This window comes from Aspergillus pseudotamarii, assembly GCF_009193445.1.
Source record: "Aspergillus pseudotamarii strain CBS 117625 unplaced genomic scaffold BDV38scaffold_81, whole genome shotgun sequence".
Classification (NCBI taxonomy): Eukaryota; Fungi; Ascomycota; class Eurotiomycetes; order Eurotiales; family Aspergillaceae; genus Aspergillus; species Aspergillus pseudotamarii.
In genome coordinates this window covers 26,202-49,404 of record NW_022475095.1, presented here as the reverse complement: position 1 = coordinate 49,404, position 23,203 = coordinate 26,202, and the positions used below count along the sequence as shown (strand labels likewise).

The 23,203-nt window shown below is 47.5% G+C and overlaps 9 protein-coding genes across 9 annotated transcripts; 7 read left to right on the top strand and 2 right to left on the bottom strand.

The window, feature by feature from the left end:
- Positions 1-457: 457 nt before the first annotated feature.
- BDV38DRAFT_208562 (uncharacterized protein) lies at positions 458-1,023 on the top strand. Its single transcript, XM_032052576.1, has one exon. It carries the CDS (start codon positions 646-648, stop codon positions 967-969), a length of 324 nt encoding a protein of 107 aa, XP_031908581.1. The 5' UTR covers positions 458-645; the 3' UTR covers positions 970-1,023.
- A 3,167-nt stretch (positions 1,024-4,190) lies between these two features.
- On the bottom strand, positions 4,191-5,766 carry BDV38DRAFT_208545 (TFIIIC subunit 6 family protein). Its single transcript, XM_032052575.1, has 2 exons — positions 5,515-5,766; positions 4,191-5,414 (listed from the first exon to the last, which is right to left on the bottom strand). The coding sequence occupies exons 1-2, from the start codon at positions 5,629-5,631 to the stop codon at positions 4,605-4,607; spliced, it is 927 nt and encodes a 308-aa protein (XP_031908580.1). The 5' UTR covers positions 5,632-5,766; the 3' UTR covers positions 4,191-4,604.
- Positions 5,767-6,740: 974 nt separating this feature from the next.
- Positions 6,741-9,021, top strand: BDV38DRAFT_208309 (uncharacterized protein). Its single transcript, XM_032052573.1, has 2 exons — positions 6,741-8,193; positions 8,252-9,021. The coding sequence occupies exons 1-2, from the start codon at positions 7,075-7,077 to the stop codon at positions 8,693-8,695; spliced, it is 1,563 nt and encodes a 520-aa protein (XP_031908579.1). The 5' UTR covers positions 6,741-7,074; the 3' UTR covers positions 8,696-9,021.
- A 1,044-nt stretch (positions 9,022-10,065) lies between these two features.
- jhd1 ([Histone H3]-lysine-36 demethylase) lies at positions 10,066-14,366 on the bottom strand (the record flags this gene model as incomplete). Its single annotated transcript, XM_032057942.1, has 4 exons — positions 10,066-10,998; positions 11,055-13,542; positions 13,607-13,659; positions 13,716-14,366. 4 exons carry the CDS (start codon positions 14,364-14,366, stop codon positions 10,066-10,068), a joined length of 4,125 nt encoding a protein of 1,374 aa, XP_031908578.1.
- Positions 14,367-15,354: 988 nt separating this feature from the next.
- BDV38DRAFT_287653 (putative pre-mRNA branch site protein p14) lies at positions 15,355-16,093 on the top strand (the record flags this gene model as incomplete). Its single annotated transcript, XM_032060915.1, has 5 exons — positions 15,355-15,386; positions 15,517-15,540; positions 15,673-15,729; positions 15,800-15,927; positions 15,993-16,093. 5 exons carry the CDS (start codon positions 15,355-15,357, stop codon positions 16,091-16,093), a joined length of 342 nt encoding a protein of 113 aa, XP_031908577.1.
- Positions 16,094-17,312: 1,219 nt separating this feature from the next.
- BDV38DRAFT_287652 (SNU13 family protein) lies at positions 17,313-17,783 on the top strand (the record flags this gene model as incomplete). Its single annotated transcript, XM_032060914.1, has 2 exons — positions 17,313-17,334; positions 17,425-17,783. 2 exons carry the CDS (start codon positions 17,313-17,315, stop codon positions 17,781-17,783), a joined length of 381 nt encoding a protein of 126 aa, XP_031908576.1.
- Positions 17,784-18,239: 456 nt separating this feature from the next.
- BDV38DRAFT_208315 (STIMATE family protein) lies at positions 18,240-20,038 on the top strand. Its single transcript, XM_032052574.1, has 2 exons — positions 18,240-19,078; positions 19,140-20,038. The coding sequence occupies exons 1-2, from the start codon at positions 18,617-18,619 to the stop codon at positions 19,815-19,817; spliced, it is 1,140 nt and encodes a 379-aa protein (XP_031908575.1). The 5' UTR covers positions 18,240-18,616; the 3' UTR covers positions 19,818-20,038.
- Positions 20,039-22,517, top strand: BDV38DRAFT_208225 (WD40 repeat domain-containing protein). Its single transcript, XM_032052571.1, has 4 exons — positions 20,039-20,597; positions 20,718-21,209; positions 21,268-22,120; positions 22,187-22,517. Exons 1-4 carry the CDS (start codon positions 20,259-20,261, stop codon positions 22,336-22,338), a joined length of 1,836 nt encoding a protein of 611 aa, XP_031908574.1. The 5' UTR covers positions 20,039-20,258; the 3' UTR covers positions 22,339-22,517.
- On the top strand, positions 22,518-23,197 carry BDV38DRAFT_208226 (uncharacterized protein). Its single transcript, XM_032052572.1, has one exon. It carries the CDS (start codon positions 22,697-22,699, stop codon positions 23,063-23,065), a length of 369 nt encoding a protein of 122 aa, XP_031908573.1. The 5' UTR covers positions 22,518-22,696; the 3' UTR covers positions 23,066-23,197.
- The last annotated feature ends 6 nt before the right edge of the window (positions 23,198-23,203 follow it).

Here is a 23,203-nt window from a genome sequence, read left to right as displayed (position 1 = left end):
ATAATTTTCAGTTGGTGATAAGAAACATATACTCCGTAGGTAACTTAGTTAAGGGGTCTGTTAGTCAGCTGACAAAAGACGCATTGGCCCCAGGTCTTGTGGATTTATCCCCTTGTGCGTAGCTCTCCACTTAGTAGGGCTGTATACCTAGAAATGGCAATTTGGTGTGTCATGGTGGCTAGTGACCTGCAAATCATCATCGACGACTGTTGCATGCAATCGGTTCTGCATGATTCTCCTGCGTAATAACTGATTCAGAAAATGCCGCAATTTCGTAACCGATGGATTGCTAGGCAGCGTCGGTTGAGCGACGTACTTTGTGTCTGTTTACCTATACTTCTATTTGATCAACGTGCGTTTGAATGATGAAATCTTTCTGCAGGAGGCAAAAGGGAGGGAATAACTTGAGCAACATGTGGTTGATTGATACTAGTATATCATATCATATGATCAGAAGAACACAATATGTTGAATTTACTAGATTATACTCCGTAAGCAGAATGGGAAGAAAGATGCCACCTACAGAATGGGATCGAATCATGGGACCACTCAGAATCTTCGGCCGCAAAAGAAAATGGAAGGGCAAAAAAATGAAGTCACGGGTCAGAATTTTTCACGATACTGCGGGGTTAGTCGATCCCAACCATGATCCGTACCTGGATCAATGGCCTATCCAGCACTAGTGATTTGCGGGGTGAATCCGCTCAATCCAATCCCACTGCGCACCGTATTCGGTGTGGTCTCCAAGGTCCCGTTCCCATTATTAAAATGGCTCAGTTCTACCCCATGCTATTACCCCATGGAAACCTCTGTGGGCGCGGGGTTGGTTTAGGCTCTCGCCCGTCACGGTTCAGTGTCTGGACTCTTCTTCTCGGGGTCTCCACTTATCTCACTGTTGAAGGGGCAAGATGGACTTGTGAGGTAATCCCCAGCAAACCTTTATCTAATTTCTCCAACATACATCCATAGTGCCACAACGCGACCGAATCGGCAAAATTCTGGACGGTCTAGAAAGTTCGGTTATGTGATGACGTGATCAGTCACTCCAAGTAGAAGTACTTGAACTGATGATTCATACTAGTACAGGGCAAAAGGGTGAACCAATGATTGGCAGAGAACCCAATGCTCGTGCATATTATTTAACAATGACTGTTTCACCGGCATTTGCAAGAAAAGGAATTGATTATCAACATCGGCGAACTTGTATGAAGCCGAAATTATACAGGCATGCATGTGAAACATTTTTTATTCAAGACGCTGGTATTGCTCGGGACGGTTTGGGATGGTGCAATCTGACAAATGCAGAGTTCATCTGTTCAAGAGATTATGTACAATGATATCCTGGAGGCTACACTATGTCTAGGTGACTTCCTCGTCCTTCCTTTCCTTTTTTCCCCCCTTTGTTCCTGTTGGAACTGAGCAGATTACTCGACTGAAGGACCAATGAAACCACTACGAAGAATCTTGGAATCAAATGTTGTCTTTGAAAGACTGGCTTTGGTAGGGTTTGATAAGCGTAAAAAATATCAGAGATAAGAAGGTCAGGTCAAGGATTGGTCTAAACCTGTTTGTATACATCAAAGATAAGGTACTATCAACTGCCAAGGATGAAATGCATATCTACCTTAGGCAGTAGTGTAAAACTTTCATGTGGTATCCTGCTAACGAATACACCCATCATGGCTAGTGCCATTCTGATAGAACTATACAAATATGCCTGGTGATGTGGTCTTAGGAGGTATGCAGTCGTGAGAGGTATCCTTCGATTTACTCTTGATCTCTAGAAGGACGCTGATTGAACGATGCTCAACCAGGTCTAATGCTAGTGGTGCAGCTTGCGTTGTGGACAGCCTCTCTGCCTCTGCCCAGTCAGGAGTGCTTATGCAGTGAACCGACCAGGTAATTAGATAGCTAGTAAGTATAAGAGTAGAAAATATTGTAGACTTAAGCATAAAAATCACTGCTAGCTAACTCAGGGTTAGCGGGTATTTGGACAGGACTATCTCTAACGGCATGGTAATGTGTGTTGTAGGGGGTAAAGTGCAGTCAGTATAATTACTAGTAAGGAGTAGTCTTTGGCAAATGTCAAGGAATGGTCCTTAATAGTTTCGGTTAGACCTCTGACTCCCTTTGGGATGAAAACAGAGACTATCATGAAATTCTTCTTTGGGAAGTAGAAAAGGCAGAAAAATTGACACAAAGGGAAGAAGGATGAGAAAGAACCAGTAAGGAGAGGTGGGGCAGGAAACCATTTGGTTTACTCCGTAGACACAGCCCCAAGATGCTAAGATACTACAATATCATGTGTTTATTATTGGCCTTGGTAGCTGTTCATAACTAGTAGCGGTGAGCTATGAGTAAATGCAAACATCACCCGATCTACCAAATCTATGAAACTTACAGATACAAACTACTAGTCTAGAATTGCAGAAAAGTCGAACACTACTATATGAATCCACATTTGCGAATAAAGTGCATTGAAGACACTTGCGTATTGAAACATTCGCTTACTATGAATCAGATTATGCATAGTAAGAGATCCATTCTCTCACCCTCAACCGTTTTGCATAAAGGATCGATGGACTAAAGCCTAAACCCCGTCAGATCCCTAAATCTTGAATCAATTAGGCTGAAAGCATGTACTGTGCAGTAGTGATCCCTCCACTCCATTGTTTCCTTTCCCTCTCCATGCTCTCCATATTTTCCGTTCCATGCATATGTATGCTCCCCATAATGCTTCTTTACCAGGTCCACAATGTTCTGTACTTCGTTCGATCTTGTTATTTCCCCAATTCCCGCCCTTTCACCCCGTCGTTATGGCAAGTATGCCACTGGACCCGGAATAAGACATGGTGAGGTGGTAAGGTTAGTCTCTGTTTCGTCTTTTTCTGGACTCTATGATATGCTGATCATTAATGGGTAAAGGAATGAACTAACTAAACCAATAGTGAAGGGGTGATAATATATAGAGGCTGTTAAATATCTTTGTTTGCTTGATTAGTATGGTCGTGCTTACCCTTTCCCCTTTCCTCTGCGGGATAATAGTGTATATCCCCGACCTAATGTGCATAGGAGGCATAACAACGGCTTTTTTCTGACTTCGCAACTCTCATTTTAACTCTCTACTTATCCCTCAATTCTTAGTAGCTTATTTTCCGTTTCGTCACGAGTTAATTGCCTCGGTTTGATAACTGTTAGCCTACCTATTCATTACGATAGAACGTCTATACAAACTTTTGCAGTAAGTATCTACTTCATTTAGTCAAGGCCACACCACCTACTAGTACCTATCATGATATTTTTGCGCCAGGGGAGATAGTCCATATGTTAGTGTACTAATAGTTCGTGGACCTTCAGCTGCTCTTTAAATCAGTCTACAGGGAGTGTTATAGCTTCATTCTCCAGGAATCTGGATCTTGTACAGGACCCACATGAAGAGATCACAGCTTATACTTTCGTTAAGGATCTTTACCCAAGAATTTACCACATCAACTATCATCCACCCAACAACCCGCCCACACCCATGACCGAGATACAGCTGTGGTAATAAAACTAATCTGAACCATACATCAATCACTAAACAGCAGAATGACATCCCCCATCCCCCAGCCTCGCAATCAACCAACCAACCAACTATACTCACTCCGTTCACTGTTACTCAGGATATCTCGCGCGCTATCAAGGCAGCGACGTAGACGCCCAAGTCTGTCCATCTCGAACCCCGACCTCACCTGGGCCTGCAATAATCCCCTCCGCCGCCACCTCCCTCACCCGTGAGATCAAGGAACCTACTTGCCCTCTGGGGTTCGATCGAAGGTAAACGTGCTTAGTCTGAAGATATTGGGTCTCACTACCCATTTTGCTGAGAATATTTACGATGGGGATGTAGCGTAGTTTATATGTTTGTCCTCGAGCGCGAATAACTTGATTTGCTGATATCGCTCAAATTATTTTCGAATACTGGGTTTGTTTAGATAGGGAGTTTGAAATGCAGGATTTGTTTATATTTTATTTTATATTCATTCCTTCCTTTGTCCTCTTTCCTGCCCAAACTGCAATGTATGGCATACGACAGATACTACATTATGAGAGTAGCATGACAATTACCCCTAGAAAAAGTACAGGTCTTTCTCATCCTTGAATTCTGAAACAACACGATTGTATAATTTAGTGGTGAATCTGGCAAACCACTATGAAGCACATCGTATAACCGTCTCAATCGGCGGGCTCGGGCCTCGTATACCACGCATAGTAGCCTTTAGACATTTCTTAACATGTGTCAGGTGCCACGCTGCACATTGGTTACCATGCGGGCACAAACTGGTCAGTGAAGAGAAGTCACCTAGGTCGTTAGGAATGACCTGAGACCCGTTTCAACGAGTTCGTGCCAAGGCCGAAGTGATTTAGGAGCCAAAGTAATCGATCTGTTCATGTTCGTCATCGGTCAGGGGTGTGCATCTCATGTGGTATATTAAGCCCCCGCAAATTGCTTGTGTTAGATTGCTAGCTCGGAGAATATACGTGACGTAACGAAAGATATTTACCACTGGTGACCGAATTGGCAGGGTTTTTGAGGTTCATAGGATGACTGCCTTGGAGCATACTCAACGCTGTTGGAGCGATTCTTCGAACGACGCAGGATCTTGAGCACCAAGTTGATTGTAGATATTCTCCAGTTCTGCTATGGCATCAGAATTGCCTTGAAGTGCGGCATTGTTAAGCTGCTGAATCTCGGCCAATTGTTCTTCTGTCCGCGCCCAACCGCGCAACCGCTCTTCGAGATTCTGAGCCCTTTTTAGACTGAAAACGGTGCGCACAGTGTCTGTTTCCCCCCTGGCTTGCTTGATGCTCCTCAGTCTTTCTAAAAACAGAGCCTGGTTTGTTTGAGGCCCCGCTTTGCGGGTTGCCCCTCCCGTCATGTCTAGTGCATCACCTGAGTAGAGCGCATGCTGGACAGGGCCCGCACTGGAGATAAGGTTCGCTCTGCGGCCTAGAATCTTGACACTGTTAGCAGCTATGAGGCTGACGTTCTTATCAAGCTTTAATGGAACAACTCGGGCAGCTGCCGTTTCAGGTTCTGGCCCTGTAGGTTGAGGTTCTGGCTCGGGGTGCGTGAAGTGTAACTCGGTGCCAATTTGATCGGCCCAGGAGCAGCTGAAAACTTGATTTTGGTATGAGACGACGGGATTGTGGGTGTGAAGGCCTAGAATTTGTAACCCGTCTGCGGGGCTATTGTCAGACTCGGTGCTTGCCAAAGCCGACTCATTCTCATCGCTTCGGGGACGGTGGACGGAGACAGATGATAGACCGGGAGTAGCCGCAGCTGATGAAGAATCCATCGCAAGGTCCGCGCGTCGTCGAGGGGGCCGGATGGGACCATGAGAAGAGGTGAGGTCGAGGTTAAGATAGAAGGTCTATGTGCGACTTCTGGTCAGCTGGACACGAATTAGGGCGAGTGAGAGAGAGATATGCAGAGTGAAAAATTGTGATAAGACCTTGCAGATTAAAACGTACCTCCGTCTCATTTTCATCGTATTCGTACTCATAATCGGAACCCTCCTCGTCCGGTAATGTTGAGTCCATTAACATGGCGGGATCCAGGACCAATGTAGGCTCCGAGTGAGGATACATGGCGAGATTAGGTAGTCTTTCCAGAACCAATGGAGTATTCGGTACGGAGTACAAGTGGTAGTATCCATCCAAAATTACAATGGGAAGTGGTAAAGGTAGTGTGATTGGTGTGACGTGGAGGGGTTTGCTAATTACTAGTAGTAGTTGGCAAGAAATTGAATCCACGGGGGTCCGTGGGAAGATCGGCCCGCTTTTTGAGTTGTTGTACTTCGTCAGGTTCAAGTAGTTCTAAGTTCAAAATTAAGCCTCTTTTTAGTCTAGGCTAGTTAGTTAGTTAATCAAACAGGCGGTGACTGTACTAGGTATAATTGTATAGTGTACTGAGAGGTACCTAGTATTAGGACTAGTAGAATCATCGAACTTCTTGAATCAATCAACTCATTAATCTGTTTTGTAAAGAAAAAAAAAATGAAAAAGAAAAATTCATTTTCTTTTTCGAAAAGATAGGTCCCACTAATTAAGGCATCTTGTATGTACCTCCGTTTAACTACTGGATGTATTGGGCACTACTAGTACTACGTACTTCAATTCCACCCACCCATTCCTTTGTTTATCTTCCTTGAGAAGAAATGATCAACCTTTGGTGGTGACCTCATCATCTCCACCCTTGAATTTACTGTGTGCTGTTTGTTCCTTTCTTGCCTCCTCTTCCCCCCTCCCGGTTCAGCCTTATTCAACTCCAAGCAGTCCTTTTGCTGGCTGCTGCTGTTGTCTGTCTCCATTCCGATCCATATCTCCACCGAGACCATGCCAAGTAAGTAGTTTACACGACTAATTGAATATACTTGCCAACTGCTTCCGTCCCTTCCGTCCTACGTTTCCTGATTGATTCGGCAGTGCGCGGAAGCAAGGGAGTTAGTTTAGTGCTGCTGATCTGAAAAGATGCATCCGTCACCTTCCATGTTATGATCATCCATTATCTAATCCCCTTCCGTCATTCCCGGTCTGTCTCTCTTAGTGGACAATTCATTCATACCCGTCGTTCACCACCTTAGTGTCAATCCCATCCCTCTGGTCTTTTACTGCTCTCAGTAGTCATGCTATTATTCTCACTGCTGTTCTCGACCGCTGCTGACGGAGCAATAATGCCTGCGCGCTTCCCTTATAGTGTCCCTTTCTCCTTCGCCTCTGTCTCCAGGTCTGGCTGCCTGGCTTTATTGCTTCCATATCTTGTTACTGGTCATCTATAGTCCTGCCGCGGCGTGGTCTCATGCGCCTTGTTCTTTACTTTCTTCACCTCCCTCCGAAGACGCTGCCTTGAGTGCTACGGCCTTGTCTCTGCCTAGTAGCAGCGCTATTGCGGTTAGAGAGTCTGTCAACACCACCAGTGTCACCACTTTTCTACCCGCTGCTACTCATTCTAACAAGGTCGGGCTTGCTTTCCGCGATCCGTCACGTTCTAATTATTCCGACCTCGCGGCTCTACCTAACTTCCGCCAGCAGATGGTACAAAAAGCCACCGCCGCAATTGTTATCCTTTCATCACTGATCGCATACATTTCAATCAATAGCTTGATCCGGATCGTGAACCCCTCAGCTTTTATCTGGTCTGCTGAAGATAAAGACGAGGCCCGCTGGATTGCTTCCTCGCATTCGTGGTTTGATCGGAAAGCCTGCCGGTGGCTAGGGCTTTGTGGTACTGCGCATTACCGCGCGGTCCGCCCCCGTTTCGGCCAGCATAAGCTTGTCTCAGAGACACTCTCACCAGCGGAGTCTAATTCTACTTCCTGGAGGGCGTTCTGGTCGAACGGGGGCAACCTTTCGGACACCACTTGGGACGAATCAGAAAGGTCTCGTCGAGAAATTCCAGACTACATTTTCCGATATGCGCCTCTGGTCCACTTGTTTTCAGGCGAACAGTTCTGGCCTGGTGATATCGCCGAGCACCTTTATCACACAACCCCAATGCTGAATTATACACCGGTCCGCTCACAACAAGACCATCCGACCCTGCAGGATCTTGACCAATTAAATCAATTTCAAGAAGGGCACTACATATTTTTAACGAGTAATGACAACGTTGAAGATCTCCCATCCTGGATGGAAGGAGAGAAAAACATACCCGATCCTCCTGAGGATGGCGATGTGGCGCAGTCCTGGGCCGATTGGGACGGTCGAATTGATGGGAATATCCCGGGTGACACACCGGAAGAGAGAGCTAAGTGGTACGATACAAGCCAATCTGTGCAAGATAGAGAAGGTAATAGGACTCCGGATAAGCTCGGCTATTTAAATTTAGAAGACGAGCATGTTCGGGACGAACTTCGGAAACGGTATGGTGGGGAGCCCATCCGTACGGAGCGAACTGGCGGCCACAGCAATGCGCCAGCTGTGCTGATCGTAATGGACAAAGGCAACGGCGTCATCGACGCTTTTTGGTTCTATTTCTATAGCTTTAACCTGGGGAATGTAGTTCTGAATGTGCGATTTGGGAACCATGTCGGCGATTGGGAACACTGTCTCGTGCGATTCCACCACGGTAAGCCCAAAGCACTCTTCTTCAGTGCCCATAGCGCCGGCGAAGCATATAGTTACGAAGCCGTTGAAAAGATTGGCGAACGAGTAGGTCAAAGTTCCTTGAGAACATGCATTTACTATTGCCACTAACCGATATTATTAGCCGGTCATCTACTCAGCGCTAGGAACTCATGCCATGTACGCGACTCCCGGCATCCACGACTATATTCTGCCATGGGGCCTCCTTCATGATCAGACGGACCGCGGCCCGCTATGGGATCCTCTATTAAACTCCCATACATATACCTACGATTATGACAACGATACCTTGCTTGCATCCACTGTCAGCCCAGATTCACCCACAGAATGGTTCTATTACAATGGCCATTGGGGTGACAAATTTTATCCTTTGGGAGATCGTCGACAATACCGATTCGCAGGCCAATATCATTATGTGAACGGGCCCCTTGGTCCTCGGTTTAAACATCTAGATCGTCGCAAAGTGTGTCAAGGGCCTGATGAGGGGCCTTGTGTGATCAAGAACTATATCGGGGAGCACACAAGGGCCAAGCGGTGGCTTAGTACCGATAAAGGGAGCCACTGTTGAAGGATTTCTTCGGCTAACAAGGCCTAAAGGCTTGGTTCACTGCTTTTTCCTTTTTCTTCTTTGGTGATTCCATGCTATATCATAGGATATACCCCGTCTGTTTCCATGTACCTGACTGTGTAGACCCTTGACTTGATGTTAAGAGTTTGAAGCGCATGAATTACGATGGATGATGAATATACAACCACTACATTGGAGCTTGGTAGGAGTTCTCCACTGGATGGAGTTACCGATGGTCGCAATTTCTGCATTTCTTATACAAGGCGAAAGGGGGCTAGGACCGAATAGATAGCTGAGTCGATGAATAAACAATTACTATTGAATGAGTTATCTTAAATCGCTCGGCGTAGACATTAGATGCAGTCCCAAGATTGACGTCCATATAAGCCAGTTCTAATGGTCTACGGCACTTTTTGATTGACAAACGGCCACTTGGCTTGGTACGGATATTTTCTGCTTGTCACATATGGACTTGGCAGCATTGGGGTCATCATGAAGCGGTCAACAAAGATATCTCATTTCGTGAAGTCCAAGGTCTAAATTCCGAAGGCGCGGGAATCCGCATTCGACACTGATTGGACGGTCGCATACATCAAAAGTTCGGAAAGCATTCATGGAGGTCTATCTTGTTTGAAAGAATATGGATTGTGGTAATTATATATCCATTATCGGAAGAATAGATGGGATATTCAGAGAGCTATGTCAAGCAACACCAGAACAGAGAAGATCGGTATAGAGACGGAATGAAAAATCAAAGGTGGGAGGGAATAAATAGGAAAGCATGAGCAGCTGAAGGATTGACAACGCTAGCAAGACTTCATTGAACGAACACCCAAGGGACTAGCAGGAAAAGAAAATACGGTAGGAAGGGTTTGACCGAAACAAAGCAAAGGTATGAGAGCAACAGTTTGATCGGGAATCCCCAGTGTACCCACTTAAAACGCCAAATCGAACAGACATGGAGAGCTAAAAAAACAAGCCAGATAAAAAAGAATGCTCAAAGGACAAAGTCTGATGCAATGAGATAAACCCCCCAAACGAACGTCACAGCCTGGCGACGACGGAACGCCGAATCAAATCACATAAAGCATAAAACCCCAACGAAGCCCCAGACTCCCACCCTTGCAAAACTCCCTTCCCAAATTTCCCGGCAGCAAGTAGTCAAATCACCCGAGTGTAATTCTTTCAGATTCATATCAACTTCAGTGGTTGCCCGATTGAGGTAGTCTAGATAAGAGAAAGAACAAAAAGAAAAGGAAAGAAGAAAAGGAAAGAAAAGAGGAGAAAGTAAGAAAAAGGAAAGTGAATTTCATAAACCGTCATAGCGAGAGCATGGCTTCAATCAGGAAATTGCAGGGTGGTCGCCTGCTTTACGCTCTTGCGGCTCGCTTTCGTAGGCCAAATTCCTGTTCTTGAAGTTCGCGGATTAAGCGCATACTCTCAGCATCTGGCTCACCGTCTGCACCAGTCGCTCGCTCACGCTTCATATGCTTGCCGGCCTGACCAGGGGACGTTAAAGTGGCATGACGGTCAGTTTTCTTATCAGCGGTTGGCGTCTTTGCGTGTGATGATGACGGACGTGACGAAGACTTCTTCGAACCCGACGATGGACCAGGAGTAGTCCTATGCGTGCCAGTGCTCGACGCACCAAAGGATGGGCGACGTGCAGTTGGTGTGTGTACAGATGACTTCGACGGCTTGACAACATGGATCTCAGGCATATATCGATCTACATGGCGCGGTTGACGAGAAGAGTGACGAGCACTGGATGTCGGTGTTTGAAGGACTGTGGAATGCTCACCCTCGGCATCGGCATGGTCTTGGAGGACATCAGTTTCATCTGCCAAGGAAGTTGGCGGCGACACAAGTGAAACCGCCGGCTGAGGCACAGAACCTGAGTCGACCTCTTTAGCAACGACATCATCTGTCTGAAATGTAGGTGGTGATGCATATGAATTCTGCGCCACAGGCGCTTCCTTTTCTGCAGCTACCATACCTGGCTGGTGCGAAAAGCCTTGATCCACGGGCGATATATCCGGTGGTGGAATAGCGTCGAAGTTGTCTGTCTTGTATAATTGGATAGATGGTCGAGCTCCCTGTGTATCGATTGTGTCACCCTCTCGGCTGAGATGCGCCGGCTTTGTCATGGGAGAGGTGCTTTCTGGCTTCAGTCTTTTTGTTGTGGGATTAAAGCTTTCCTCGTTAATCCGGGGCCTTTTGGCAGAAGCTGCAGCTCGTGGTTTCGACCGTTCTTGAGCTTTGACAGGATCAATTCGCCCATACTCATCGTGGATACATCGCCGCTATAAAGAACCAGTTAATAAGTAATATGCACAACGGGGGTTGTGCAGCGGCATACCTTGCTCTTTCGACAATCATCACAAGCCTTGCTACGTCCTTTCTTCCCTGCATTGATCCCATCAGGGCTAATGTCATTCAGTTTATTGGTCACTGTATGCGGTGTACCCATAACAGTCGGCCCATACTTTCCAGCAGTTTCAAATCGGTCCAATCCACCATTTCCATCTTGAAGGCCTGCTTCAGATGCAATTGCTGCCAAAGAGCTCAGCGCAGATGCGGCATCATGTGTCAGGGATGATTGGCTTCCGGCGAAGACACCAACCGTCATTTGCTTCGTTGGCGTTGTGTCACTTTGTTCATCCTTATGATGGCACCGGATCCTTCGTTTGCGACAAGCATCACAGGCAACCCGCTTCGGACCTAATCCGGAACCCCGATGAATGTTTCGAGGCTTGGAAACATTTTCCTCTTTCACCCCGCTACCAGAAGAGATGAGAGGTGTAGGAACAACGACGCTTGGTGGTACCGGGGCACTACTACCAGAGACCCCATTGGAAGTTTCACGAGATTGTTCTAGGGGTCTCTGCACAGCCTGTCTCTCTGCGTACATGCGTTGGTTGTCCAGATTACGTTCTGAACGGCGACTAGGTCGACCAGCAGACTTTTTCTCTGTGAGACTGAGTTTGGCATTGCTTTCAACGACGCCAGGTCGCGTCCATTGAGCAGCTTTTTCATTACCGCGCTTCCAAGCGACCCAGATGCCGAATTTTCTAACAGTGTCAATCGGATCTCCAACACCTTTTGGGATTGATCGCTTGATTGCATTCCTACTGTCCGCCGTCACCCCTTCAACAATGTAAGAGCCAGCGATCAAAGCGGTTCGAAGAAGATACTTCGCAAGGTCTGGTAGTCCCTCCAACTCTGCTTGCGAGTAGAAGCGTGTATTATGATACGGTGATCCGAGAGGCGTTATGTTTGTCCGTTCTCCAAATTCGTAGTAGATGGGGTAATCTCGATGGAAACGATAATTCTCGTCCTGCGCGAAGGCATCCAATACGCTTTGAGGAATGGGGTCGTCTTCAAGATACTTCAAAGCTGCGTACCATTGGATTTTCTGAAAGAACGGGTATCGGAATTTCCTTGGGACCTTTGTATCCTTTTCAATCTTGGCTATTTTGATCTGCATCCCATAGTTCAGTCTTGTCAGGAAATTACCTCCGATAACTAAGCTATCCTTAGGAGTCCATACGGCATGGATCCAACCGGAGGGAATCAACATCGTGTCCCCTTCAGCAAGATCAACCCGATAACATTCCTTAGTTTGGTCCCCAAGGAAGGTAGAGTCTTGGGCAGGTGAATTACACCACTCTTCGTATTTTTTCAAGTGTTTATCCTTAGGCGGTATGAAGAAGAATGTCTTCTTGCCCTTCAGAATGTGGTAGTATACTGATGAGCCGCCGAAATCAATGTGGAAATCCGTGTAGCAGTCAGCGACGGACATAAGACAGTAAAACTGGACTTTGGGATAATCCCCAAGTGCCTTTAGATCTTCCGGCCATACTGAATCTTGTAAATCAAGATCACGCACGATCTTCGGTCGACGAATCAATTTGCCCAGTTTACTCTGCGACACCTCCAGGCTGATGACGTTCCGAACGACCTTAAATCCCGCAGTTTCATAATAGTCGGCCCATTTCTGCATCGTCCACCTTTTATCTTCGCCTTGCTGTGATTTAACGTCTATCACCTCTACCCTTTCTTCACGCCCATATAGCTCTGCAACAGCTCTGACTGTGAGGCCCTGGGGAATGACCATATCTAATTGATCTTGGCCACAGTCAAACACAGTCTCAACACCTTGAGATTCTCCGTGCGCGTGTTCCAACAGCTCGTCGAACATTTCCTGGGTAGAAGCTTCTTGGACGAGTGCATCATAGTCGGGACTGCTAGTCGAGATCGGATCCCGGGTGTTTAGATGGGCTGGTATTACAATTGGCTCTGTCATGCCATTCCCTCGCTCAAAATATTCTGCCGTGACTAGCTCTGGGCGCATGCGAGGAAAGCTTTCTGGTAGAAAGCGAATTTTGCCTTGTCGAATAGGCTCAATATAGTGGTGCTCCATCGAATCCGTAGCGGTCTTAACAAGTCCCTGGTTGAGACCAGCATAGTCGATCGCAGTACGGGCACGAGAAGACTTGCGAACAAAGGTAGTCTGTCCGTGAACCGGTCGACACCCACGGCAAATAAACTTGTCAACCGTCCGAATTTCGCGGTCATTTTTGAAACCGGCGCAGACGATATGGAACCAGCGCTTGCAGCCGTCACAGCTGATCCATGTGACATCGCCTTGTTCACCAGTGTCCATAGGTATTCGGACGAGATTACAAGCAGCACAACTTGCTTGGCCAGACTCTTCAGACTCTGTGTCGTCTTCTACCTTGGAAGGAAGGCTTCGCAATATTTGAGGCTCATCGGTGGTGGGGGGCTGCGTATCATATTGAGAATTGTTGGCCACCGGATTTGTAGAAGACCAATTGCTCTCTGCACTATTTCCTTCTTCCTGCCATATAATTGGCTGAAGGCTGGAGGAGCTTGTGTTCGGTCGCATACTATGGATGGGGGGCCGAGAAAGAACAGCCGAACCGTCGGATTGAGATCTCATCCTGGGTGGCGGAAGATTACCGTGGCCCGAAGCATTGTAAGCAGATTTATCTTCGACTAAGTCAATGTACGAAGCCCCTAAACCATCCTTAACATGACGTTTCGCTTCATTTCCATATTGACGATATGACTCGTCTATGCTCGCTCGTTTCGAGGAAGGGGCGGTATGATGGAAATTGGACGGCCTCGCAAAATTCAACAATAGCTCCGCATCTGTTTTCATGCTGTCGAAAGCTGATGGTGGGTTTAGATCTGATATTGCGCCCATACGATGCTGATGAGATGGAGAAGGATCTTTTTCCGACCGCAGGCGTTTAGCCGGACGCTCTGCGAAGTCTACGGGCTCTGACGGGAAAAGTGGCATGGTCGATGTAGAATTCTGCGACGGAGGACGGTAGGATAGAGGTGCAAAAGTAGGACTCGTCGCGAGAGCAATCGTCGCAAGGGTGTCGATCGTCGAACTTGACCTACCATGGCCGGATCTCTGATGAGACACGCTATTCGCTGTAGCATATCGACTGTTATTATGTGTGAGCTGGTCGCGATCAAACGTCGCAACTCTAGGTGCGCAGCGGTCGGCCCACGAAGCTCGAGTATCGCCGGTTGTGCAGGGAGAAATTGGCTCAACGGCGCGTCGCGGAGGCGAAGGAGTGCGATAGCGTGGCGGTCGACTGCCCGAGTGATTTAAGAAAGATGTAGCGGTAATCATATTGAAGCTGGGATATAGAGTCAAAGGGTAAAGGGCGCAGAGGTAAAACCGGAGGTGACAAGGTATTTTGCGGCAAGCGGGTAAAGCGGGGATGTAACGACCACACGGGCTATAGAGAGGCCACCGCAGGCAAAGGGAGAGTCATTCCTGGCAAAACGAACGGCGCGCACTGGATAATATAATGATATCCGAAGCGGGGTGAGATGATCGATGTTGAGTAAGAAGAGGCGTTGACGGAGAAGAGTCGCACGGCGGAACACTGGGAGGTTGAGGGGGGAAGTTCAGTCTGCCGACTAGTCGAGAGCGGCGGGAGAATGCAGCACCGAGGACGCACCGCGGGTGCGGCCAAAATTAAGAAAGACACTGCAGAAACAGCAGAGCTCTGGAGGATTAAAGGAAACTAAACGATTGGATAGCGCGCAGTGAAAGTAATTGATGGGATGAGGTGTGGGATGGAAAAGATGTGAATTGCGGCGACGGGAGGCCGAAGAGGAGAGCGCGAGTGAAGGCAAGGCGGGCGCGGCGCCGGAAGTCTGCCTCAGCCTTCAGGCCATCATCATATCTGCCTATCGTTTGCGGCCAAACGGTACTAGATAGCAGTAGATCACAGCTGGTTAGGTAGATTGTGTCTTCGACTTATACAGTGAGACGATTGCATGAGACTCTCCCAGACAGCTTGGCTCTAGACCAGTTTTGTCAACCCCTACTGCTACGAATTTTTCGTCTTTTAGAAGTGTAGATCGGTAGTGTTTCTGGTAATGCTTGTCTTCGTGAGGAACCAACAAAGTGAGGCTCCTCCAACGCCCTAGTCCTAATCAGGAAAGGCATCCCCCGTTTCCGACCTCGTGGTCATCACGGTTCAGTGACACTCTCTTCTTCCTATTCTTCTTTCTTCTTTCTTACAGAACGATCCCAGTCCCGTTGGGTATCTACTCGACACAATACATCGCCCTACCAAATTTTAGGACCATCACTGTCCCACCCGAGAATGAGCCGGAAGCTCGCCCCCGAAGCCAATCGGTAAGTTCTCACGAACAAATCTGCCCCTCCTACATTAATTTGGATTTGCCCGGTAGCGTAACTATCATATACGCGTTTGGAGCCTCATTTGTGGCTTGTTAGACTCATTCAATGTACTGACAGCGGTTAGGATTCTCTTTGTCAAGAACCTCAAGTATGTTCATCCGTCGTGATAAACTAGCCTACCGGAGTCGAGCAGTGCATGCCTAGCGTGTTTGATTAACTCGAGAGAAGGATATATGCATGACTTGAGGAGAAAAGGCTAATAAAGAGGCTGTTTGTATAGCTACAACGTAACTGCTGAGCAACTATTCGACCTTTTTGGCAAGTTCGGTCCTATCAGGTATGCTAGTTGGAAAAGAAGCATAAAAATTTTCCCATTGTTCGTCTGTAGACTAACCTTCTGTCTCTAGACAAATACGTCAGGGGATTGCGAACAACTCGAAGGGCACTGCATTTGTAGTATACGAAGACGTTCACGACGCCAAACAGGCATGCGATAAGCTCAATGGATTCAACTTCCAGAACAGATATCTCGTCGGTACGTATGGGATTGGACGTACTCGACTTAGTCGAAGTGAGGCTTGGCTGACCCTCTACCACTAGTACTATACCACCAGCCAGAGAAAATGCTCAAATCGAAAGAGGACTTGGCGGAAAGGCAAGAGAATTTGGAACGTCTTAAACAGCAGCACGGTATAGAATGACGTTACGATTCTTTTTCTTGCTTTTCTCTGTGTACCCTTTGCAGGCATCTGGCTGCGTATTATCATGGGTTGGTTGTGGGGTTTCTGGCGTTTTAGTCTTATGGGTTTCGTGACTCTTATTCATGGATACTAGTATGAGGGTGGCCGACGGGTTGAATGATACTCTCTGGCTATTGACCAGGGAAATGATACAGAATGGGATCTTTCAGGCTGGGTCAGTTCCACCATTCCGGCCGGTTATTAGCTACTATCAATATAATCGCTCTCGATCGCCGGCCACTGTGGGCTGTCGCGGTTAACCTATGAGACCAGCTTATTGTCCATCCTTAAAAGAAAAAAAAATACAATGAAACCTAAGGGACAAGTGACTGAGACGGTCTACATTCCCAATGCCTAGGGAATCGCAAACCGAACGGCTTCTCGACTCAACTGGCTGTTACGTGTGATCCATGATGTTTACCCCATGGAGTGTAGATCTAATCTGAAGATCATGCAGCCCTGCGTGATCGGACAGAGGGCTCCCCTGACAGATCCGCGTAAGCTTATTTCAGTTAGTCTAGAGGGCCTTAGGGGAGACTTGGACAGTTGGGCAACTATAATACGGGTATGTACCCACACCTTATTCGTCAGTTTTGACGGTAGGGCATGCGACTAATTCTCATGTCATGGTTGGAGCCCTTGTCAAGGTGCTATCGTCATAGGAACACCGCGGTACCAGTAATATCAAAGGTGATAAACACCCATGTTCAACCTCACCTCCACACGCCGTACAAGGCGTTTTCTTACACATTATGCACAAGTCAAGCTCGGTCCGGATCATTTATCGTGGCATAAAACATGTTGGGAGGCTTGTGTCTTCCTATTGGAGGTGCAAAATGAATCAAGTCGCCGATCGGAATCATGAGAGAAGAAGATTGAAGAAGCACAAAATCCCACCGGGGAAAGGGGGAGGGAGAATAAACTTATAGAAAAAGTGATTAGTAGACATGCAACTCTTGAAGCCTTGTATTGTGTATTGTTTCTGCCTGTGGGTTAAGGCATTAAGTATTCCCCTAAAAAGGTTAGTCCAAGTACCGCCCCACCAGTCAATTTTCTCAAGATTTTCTCGACCGAAGAGCGCTCTCTCAAACCATCTCTTCTAGCATACAGATCTGCAAGACGGCAGTGATCCTTTGCGTGAGCCACTCCTCCGTGAAAAACCAGTCCTCTTTACGAAACCATGTCTGGAGAACCTAATGCCGGTGAGTACGAGTCTTGCTCTATTTTGCATCTTGATTTGCTCTCGATCGAGCGCTTTCCAATTGTGAGCTAATGTCTCTGTCCCTTTGTAGCTTGGCCTTTGGCCGACGAGAGCCTCACCCAGAACCTCCTGGACCTTGTGCAGCAGGCTTCTCACTACCGCCAGCTGAAGAAGGGAGCAAACGAAGCAACCAAGACCCTCAATCGTGGTACCTCTGAAATCGTCATCCTTGCTGCAGACACCAACCCTCTCGCTATCCTTTTGCACATCCCCCTTCTTTGTGAAGACAAGAATACTCCGTATGTATTCGTGCCCAGCAAGCTTGCTCTGGGCCGGGCGACCGGTGTATCTCGTCCGGTGATCGCGGCTAGCATCACCACCAACGAGGCCAGCGACCTCATGGGACAGATCCGGACCATCAAGGACAAGGTTGAGAGGCTCATGATTTAAGGCATGGGTTATTTGATTGGATGGATGAGATACGGGATATCGCAGCAAATTTGATTCCTGGATTCGGTGGATTCGCATTTAAATGGAGACACCACAACAGATGTGGGCCATCCTTTCTCGATACCTCCCTTATGCGGGAGATGCTATCTTAGATAATGATGGTTTCTCCATTGATTATATGCTGGGATCATTCATTAAGATACACATGCATATCCACTTCGATCTACAACTGATCAGATATAATCACAAATTGAATACGGGTCCAGAAGGCAGGGAAAACCTAATATGAATAATAGTCGGAAACCTCTACAACGTAATTTGGCCTCTAGCCGCCTTGTAGATTATTGGAAGGATCAATGCGAAACAAATTAACAATGACCCTATCCATCAAGGGTCTAGTGAGTATCCTCGATCCAAAAATGCTACCAGTTTAGCTGCCTTAGACTAACCCAAAAGGTTTGGAACTAGTGGATAGCTCCGCCTACGGGCGGGGGCGGTGTCTCGTCCTGGCACCGCCGCTTCTCGCGCTATGTCTCTGTTCCCCATTCTCAGATAACTGTAAAAACCCGCCTGGCTGGCTCAGGCTCCTTGCTGGTAAAGGCGCACTTTTCCTGTGGTTGACATTCACACATGTCAAGTCCACCCAGTTTTCACAGCGATACTCGTCCGTATGTGCGTTAAACGGGTTTCCCCCGTTGTATAGGGAACCTTCTTTACATGAGCGGACAACTTCATATCACTCACTCTAGCTTGAACCTCCTCACACTTATTGACCCTCATTCCCCGCGATTCTACCCAACATATTTTACCTCAAAGATAGGAATAAGCCGGCCATGCCTATCTCAACGTTTACTTCGGTAGTCAGTGTGGCGATTACTATCACAGGTTTCATCAGCAGCGTTTCCGCTGGCGACTTGGACTTGGTTTCTAGCACTCTCACAACACCAATGCCGACTCCGACTTCTCAGACTATTCCTTTTTCGCTGGCAGGCCCAGATCCAAGTGGAGATAACGATAATACCGGAGAATGCCGGCTGTTAGGTCCTTTCTCTCTTCTGGTGCAAGTAGCTCTCGGAGCGTTGGCACTTTTATCCCTTGTCTATAAGAGATGGAGGGAAAGACCTCAGCGACCTTTAAAAGTGTGGGCGTTCGATGTTTCTAAGCAGGTCTTCGGATCGGCTATGCTACATCTGGCGAATTTGCTCATGTCTATGTTCTCGGCCGGTCAATTAGAGATTACGAGCGAGTACAAACCGAACCCATGTTCTTTCTACATACTAAACCTAGGGATTGATGTAAGTTCCTCGGTTTCGTACATCTATTTCTTCTTAGCCACTGGCTAATGCCTAATTGCAGACTACTCTCGGGATACCGATTCTCATTTTCATCCTCCACATTCTGAACCGCCTGGCGCTTTACACACCTCTTGCAGATCCTCCAGAATCTATTAAGTCTGGAAACTACGGTCGTCCACCACAAGCGATCTGGTGGTTCAAACAATCTATGATATACTTCGTGGGACTTTTGGGAATGAAGATATGCGTCTTCTTCCTCATTCAACTGTTGCCATTTATTGTCAAGGTGGGCGACTGGGCTCTGCGATGGACCGAGGGTAACACAGCCGTCCAAATCATCTTTGTGATGTTGCTTTTCCCGGTAATCATGAATGCGATTCAATATTACATCATCGATATATTCATCAAGAAGCCATCGCATGAAATGCTAGAAGAGAATGAGGTTGACGACGTCCTGGACGACAGACACGATCACCATCATGCCTTGTTAGCCGGGCTGGATGAGGAGGTCGCGTCAGAATCAGAAGATGACTCTGTTGGAAAGGACACTAGGAAAGTACTCGTGAGCCCTGCCCAAAAGGACGTCGTGCGCCTATATGACTCTGCCGAGTACCATCCAACAAGCGAACCGGGGCACAGTTCTGCATCATCAACATTTGCTACGCCTCACGCCGGACATGTTGATGATCAGACGTTGTCATCAGCAGATTTTGCAACACAACAAAAAGATCATGACTAGCCTATGCTTTGGAAGGGTGTTTTAAGTCGGCGTTTATGATCGGTAGTTGTCATGGTGGCATTGTTATGGTTTGGATCCATTGGTATAAGGTCGGAATTGATTGTGAATTTGTTCTATTTTGCCTCTTCTCCTTTGTCCATATTTCTGTCTTCTCTCAATGTCCAGAGAATTTGCGTTGAGTTGGTAGGTTTTCATAAACCGGTCCAGGTATCTATCTCGATCCTCGTAGGTATCAAAATGTTCTTGCCTGAAAATTGCGGCACCCTTTTCTACCGCAGAACCCACCGCCCACTTCTGCCGGATGATTGAAGAAAATTATCTCTTCAATTCTGCTGCTTGGTCTATTTTCCTTTCATTGGGAAGCCGTTTTTCTCATCCATCCTACCTTATAATAGGTCATTTACATCCTAGTAAATCCTTAAGGATCAAGTGACTTCCATAATGCCTAAAACCAGTGTCAAGCAAAAAGCACGCCAGAAATTCAAGCCGACTTCACGTTCGCCGTTCGAGAATGCTAGGGCTACTCAGGAAGACAGCGACGGAGAAATGAACAGCAACATGAGCGATGACACTGATGATATCCCTAAAAAAGATGAGGCGGAGAAGAAATTGGAAAGGCTGCTATTTGGTGACGACGAGGGGTTTCAAGGCGCATTGAAGAGCCAAAAGGAGCGCAGCCTCATAGCTCTATCAAAAGAAAGCGACGATGAGGGCTCTGACGCAGAGCATGAGGAGACTGGAGCCGAAGATCAAGAACTTGATGGCGTTGCTGATGCTGATGTACGTATACACCTCCCTCCCACCCTATCCCCCTCCCTCGTCTCCTTTCTCTCTACCAAAAGAGAAAAGAAAAGAAAACGCTGTCAAACTGTTGGTCGCGCTAATGTGATTCCTTTGTAGCTTTTCTTCCTTGATTCTGGAGCTGATCCCGTTTCCACTGACCTCGCCGAGTCCCCAGAGACACCTTCTGAAACTGAGGAAGAAGATCTAGAGGAAACTCCGGCTGTGTGGCATGATAGCGATGACGAGCTCCTAGCCGTCTCCCTAGCTAGCCAGCAGAGGTTGAGAAAATTGCGTGTCGCCGAGTCTGAGGATGTGATTCGTGGTAATGAGTATATTCGACGGCTTCGCCGCCATTATCAGCAGCTACATCCTACACCGGAATGGGCGATTCCGGGGCAGCAAAAAAGTCGTGGCGATTCCGACTCTGAGCACGCGGACGTCATGGACACTGATGATGAAGAGCAGACATCTGCACAACCTTTGGCCAAGTTACTTCAAGGTGCCGCTGATCTTACTAAACTCGAGGATGCACGTCCTGGTGGGAAAAGAAAGCTACGACAGGAAGTTATTGACATTCAAAGACTGAAGGATGTCGGGGGGGATCAGCCAGTAAGTGTGGTGTTTGTCCAAGTGTAGGACGGTGGAAATAGCTAACACTGCCCTCTAGTCATCGGTCGATTCGCTTTCTTTTCACCCCCATTATCCATTGCTATTATCCTCGGGGCCTGCGGCCACTCTTTTCTTACATCATATCGCACCCTCTGCGGCCGTTCCTAACCCTCTTCTCACGTCATTTCATATTCGCCGTACGCCTATTCACACATCTGCTTTTGCTCCCCCAACTGGTAACAAGATATTCGCTTCCGGTCGTCGGCGATACTTCCATATTTGGGACCTTAACACAGGAAAGGTTGACAAGGTCAATGGCTCTGCCGACAGAAAAGAGGAACAAAAGTCCATGGAAAGATTCAAGCTCTCCCCTTGCGGACGATATGTGGGGCTTGTTGGTACGTCGCGCAAGGGCGGTGGTCTCATCAACGTTCTAGATTCGGGTACGGCTCAATGGATCGCACAAGTTCGCGTGGATGGTCAAGGCGGCGTTGCGGACTTCTCCTGGTGGAGTGATGGTGAAGGCATGACAGTCGTCAGTAAGAATGGTGAAGTATCCGAATGGGATGGAAGTCTGAAACAAGTAGTGGCCCGCTGGATGGATGCTGGTGCGGTAGGCACGACAGTCCTTGCTCTTGGAGGACGCTCTGGACGGACACAGTTGGGAGGCGACCGTTGGATTGCAATTGGCAGTTCTAGTGGAGTGGTTAACGTCTATGATCGTCGTGAATGGGCTGCAGCATACGCAGCACAGTCTTCGGCAGATACTAACACTCCAGCTATCCCACGCAACCCCGAACCCGCACGTGCGCTTGATCAGCTGACGACGCCAATCAGTCACCTGGTGTTTGCGCCGGATGGTCAGTTCTTCGTAATGGCTAGTCGCTGGAAGCGCGATGCCTTGAGAATAGGTATGTCAGCTCTTTTACTTCCCTTTCCTCTGCTTTTAGAGACTAAACACATCCTAACCATTGCAGTTCATCTTCCATCTTGCACTGTATACCGCAACTGGCCCACGTCTAACACCCCCCTTGGACGTATTTCGTCAGTCGCCGTCTCGCCCAATTCAGAGCAGTTGGCCGTCGGCAACGAGCAGGGGCGTGTTAGGCTTTGGGAAATCCGGGGATAAGCAATCACGAGCGAGGCAAAAGATCGTGCATCATGTATATCTGTAAATAGAATACATTTGGATTAAAAACAATCTTAGTCCATTAGATTACTTTATCATGGCTTTCTAAGTCCAGAGGATATTTTCTCAGTCTCAATCGCGGGACCATCCATGCCTGGTGCCCTGGACAAGTTGTTTTTAAACAATTCGACGAAGGTTGAATTGAATACAACACTAGGGCCAATTCGTTACTCAGCATAGAGAAGCATAACCAAAAGAAATGAAAGGAAGTAGATACAACTAGAAGTCAAGAGTTCCTACAATCTCGCGGGTAGTGAGCCTGTATTACCCAACACCGGAGCTAGAGCTAACACAACCAATGGATGGCCTTCCATTAGTTCTCCAACTTGTTATTGACGGAAGAGAGGGCAAGATTAAAATGAAACCCGCACCCGGTCGCACGCCGCAAATGGGCTACTATCACTCTGCTGTGTTTTTACTAGAGCTCTTGTTGTGGGTAGTGGAGTTCTTACTGGGGTCCGCAGTGTGGCCCAGGGATATCACTAAAGCTTTCGGAAGAATCACTCTTTGCCTGGAGGTAGTGGTAGGGGTTGAATTAGTCGTGATAGAAGAGCTGCTGGTCATGGAATGGTCCTGGGAGACTGTGCTGCTCCCTGGACATAAGCTGGGCAAAATTGTGATCAGCCCTTTTGGAGGAAGGTATTGCCAACTGCTCACGTCACAATAGTAACGTGTGTTTTGGAGGAACGAAGAGCGACGCCACTGTACCGAGGACGGCATGGTGGTTGAAAGGTGCATGTATGTGGAGGGAAGAAGCGGTCACAGTATAGAACCGACTGTTAATCTACTCCAGTAGGGCAGATGA

Bases quoted from the DNA above. Each gene is read 5' to 3' on its own strand.
- BDV38DRAFT_208562 (XM_032052576.1), top strand. From the start codon at position 646: ATGATCCGTACCTGGATCAATGGCCTATCCAGCACTAGTGATTTGCGG.
- BDV38DRAFT_208226 (XM_032052572.1), top strand. From the start codon at position 22,697: ATGGATGGCCTTCCATTAGTTCTCCAACTTGTTATTGACGGAAGAGAG.
- BDV38DRAFT_208225 (XM_032052571.1), top strand. From the start codon at position 20,259: ATGCCTAAAACCAGTGTCAAGCAAAAAGCACGCCAGAAATTCAAGCCG. The intron at 20,598-20,717 runs GTACGTATACAC...ATTCCTTTGTAG, and splicing joins ATGGCGTTGCTGATGCTGAT to CTTTTCTTCCTTGATTCTGG. The intron at 21,210-21,267 runs GTAAGTGTGGTG...ACTGCCCTCTAG, and splicing joins ATGTCGGGGGGGATCAGCCA to TCATCGGTCGATTCGCTTTC.
- BDV38DRAFT_208315 (XM_032052574.1), top strand. From the start codon at position 18,617: ATGCCTATCTCAACGTTTACTTCGGTAGTCAGTGTGGCGATTACTATC. The intron at 19,079-19,139 runs GTAAGTTCCTCG...GCCTAATTGCAG, and splicing joins TACTAAACCTAGGGATTGAT to ACTACTCTCGGGATACCGAT.
- BDV38DRAFT_208545 (XM_032052575.1), bottom strand. From the start codon at position 5,631: ATGTATCCTCACTCGGAGCCTACATTGGTCCTGGATCCCGCCATGTTA. The intron at 5,415-5,514 runs GTACGTTTTAAT...AGTCGCACATAG, and splicing joins ACGATGAAAATGAGACGGAG to ACCTTCTATCTTAACCTCGA.
- BDV38DRAFT_208309 (XM_032052573.1), top strand. From the start codon at position 7,075: ATGGTACAAAAAGCCACCGCCGCAATTGTTATCCTTTCATCACTGATC. The intron at 8,194-8,251 runs GTAGGTCAAAGT...CGATATTATTAG, and splicing joins TTGAAAAGATTGGCGAACGA to CCGGTCATCTACTCAGCGCT.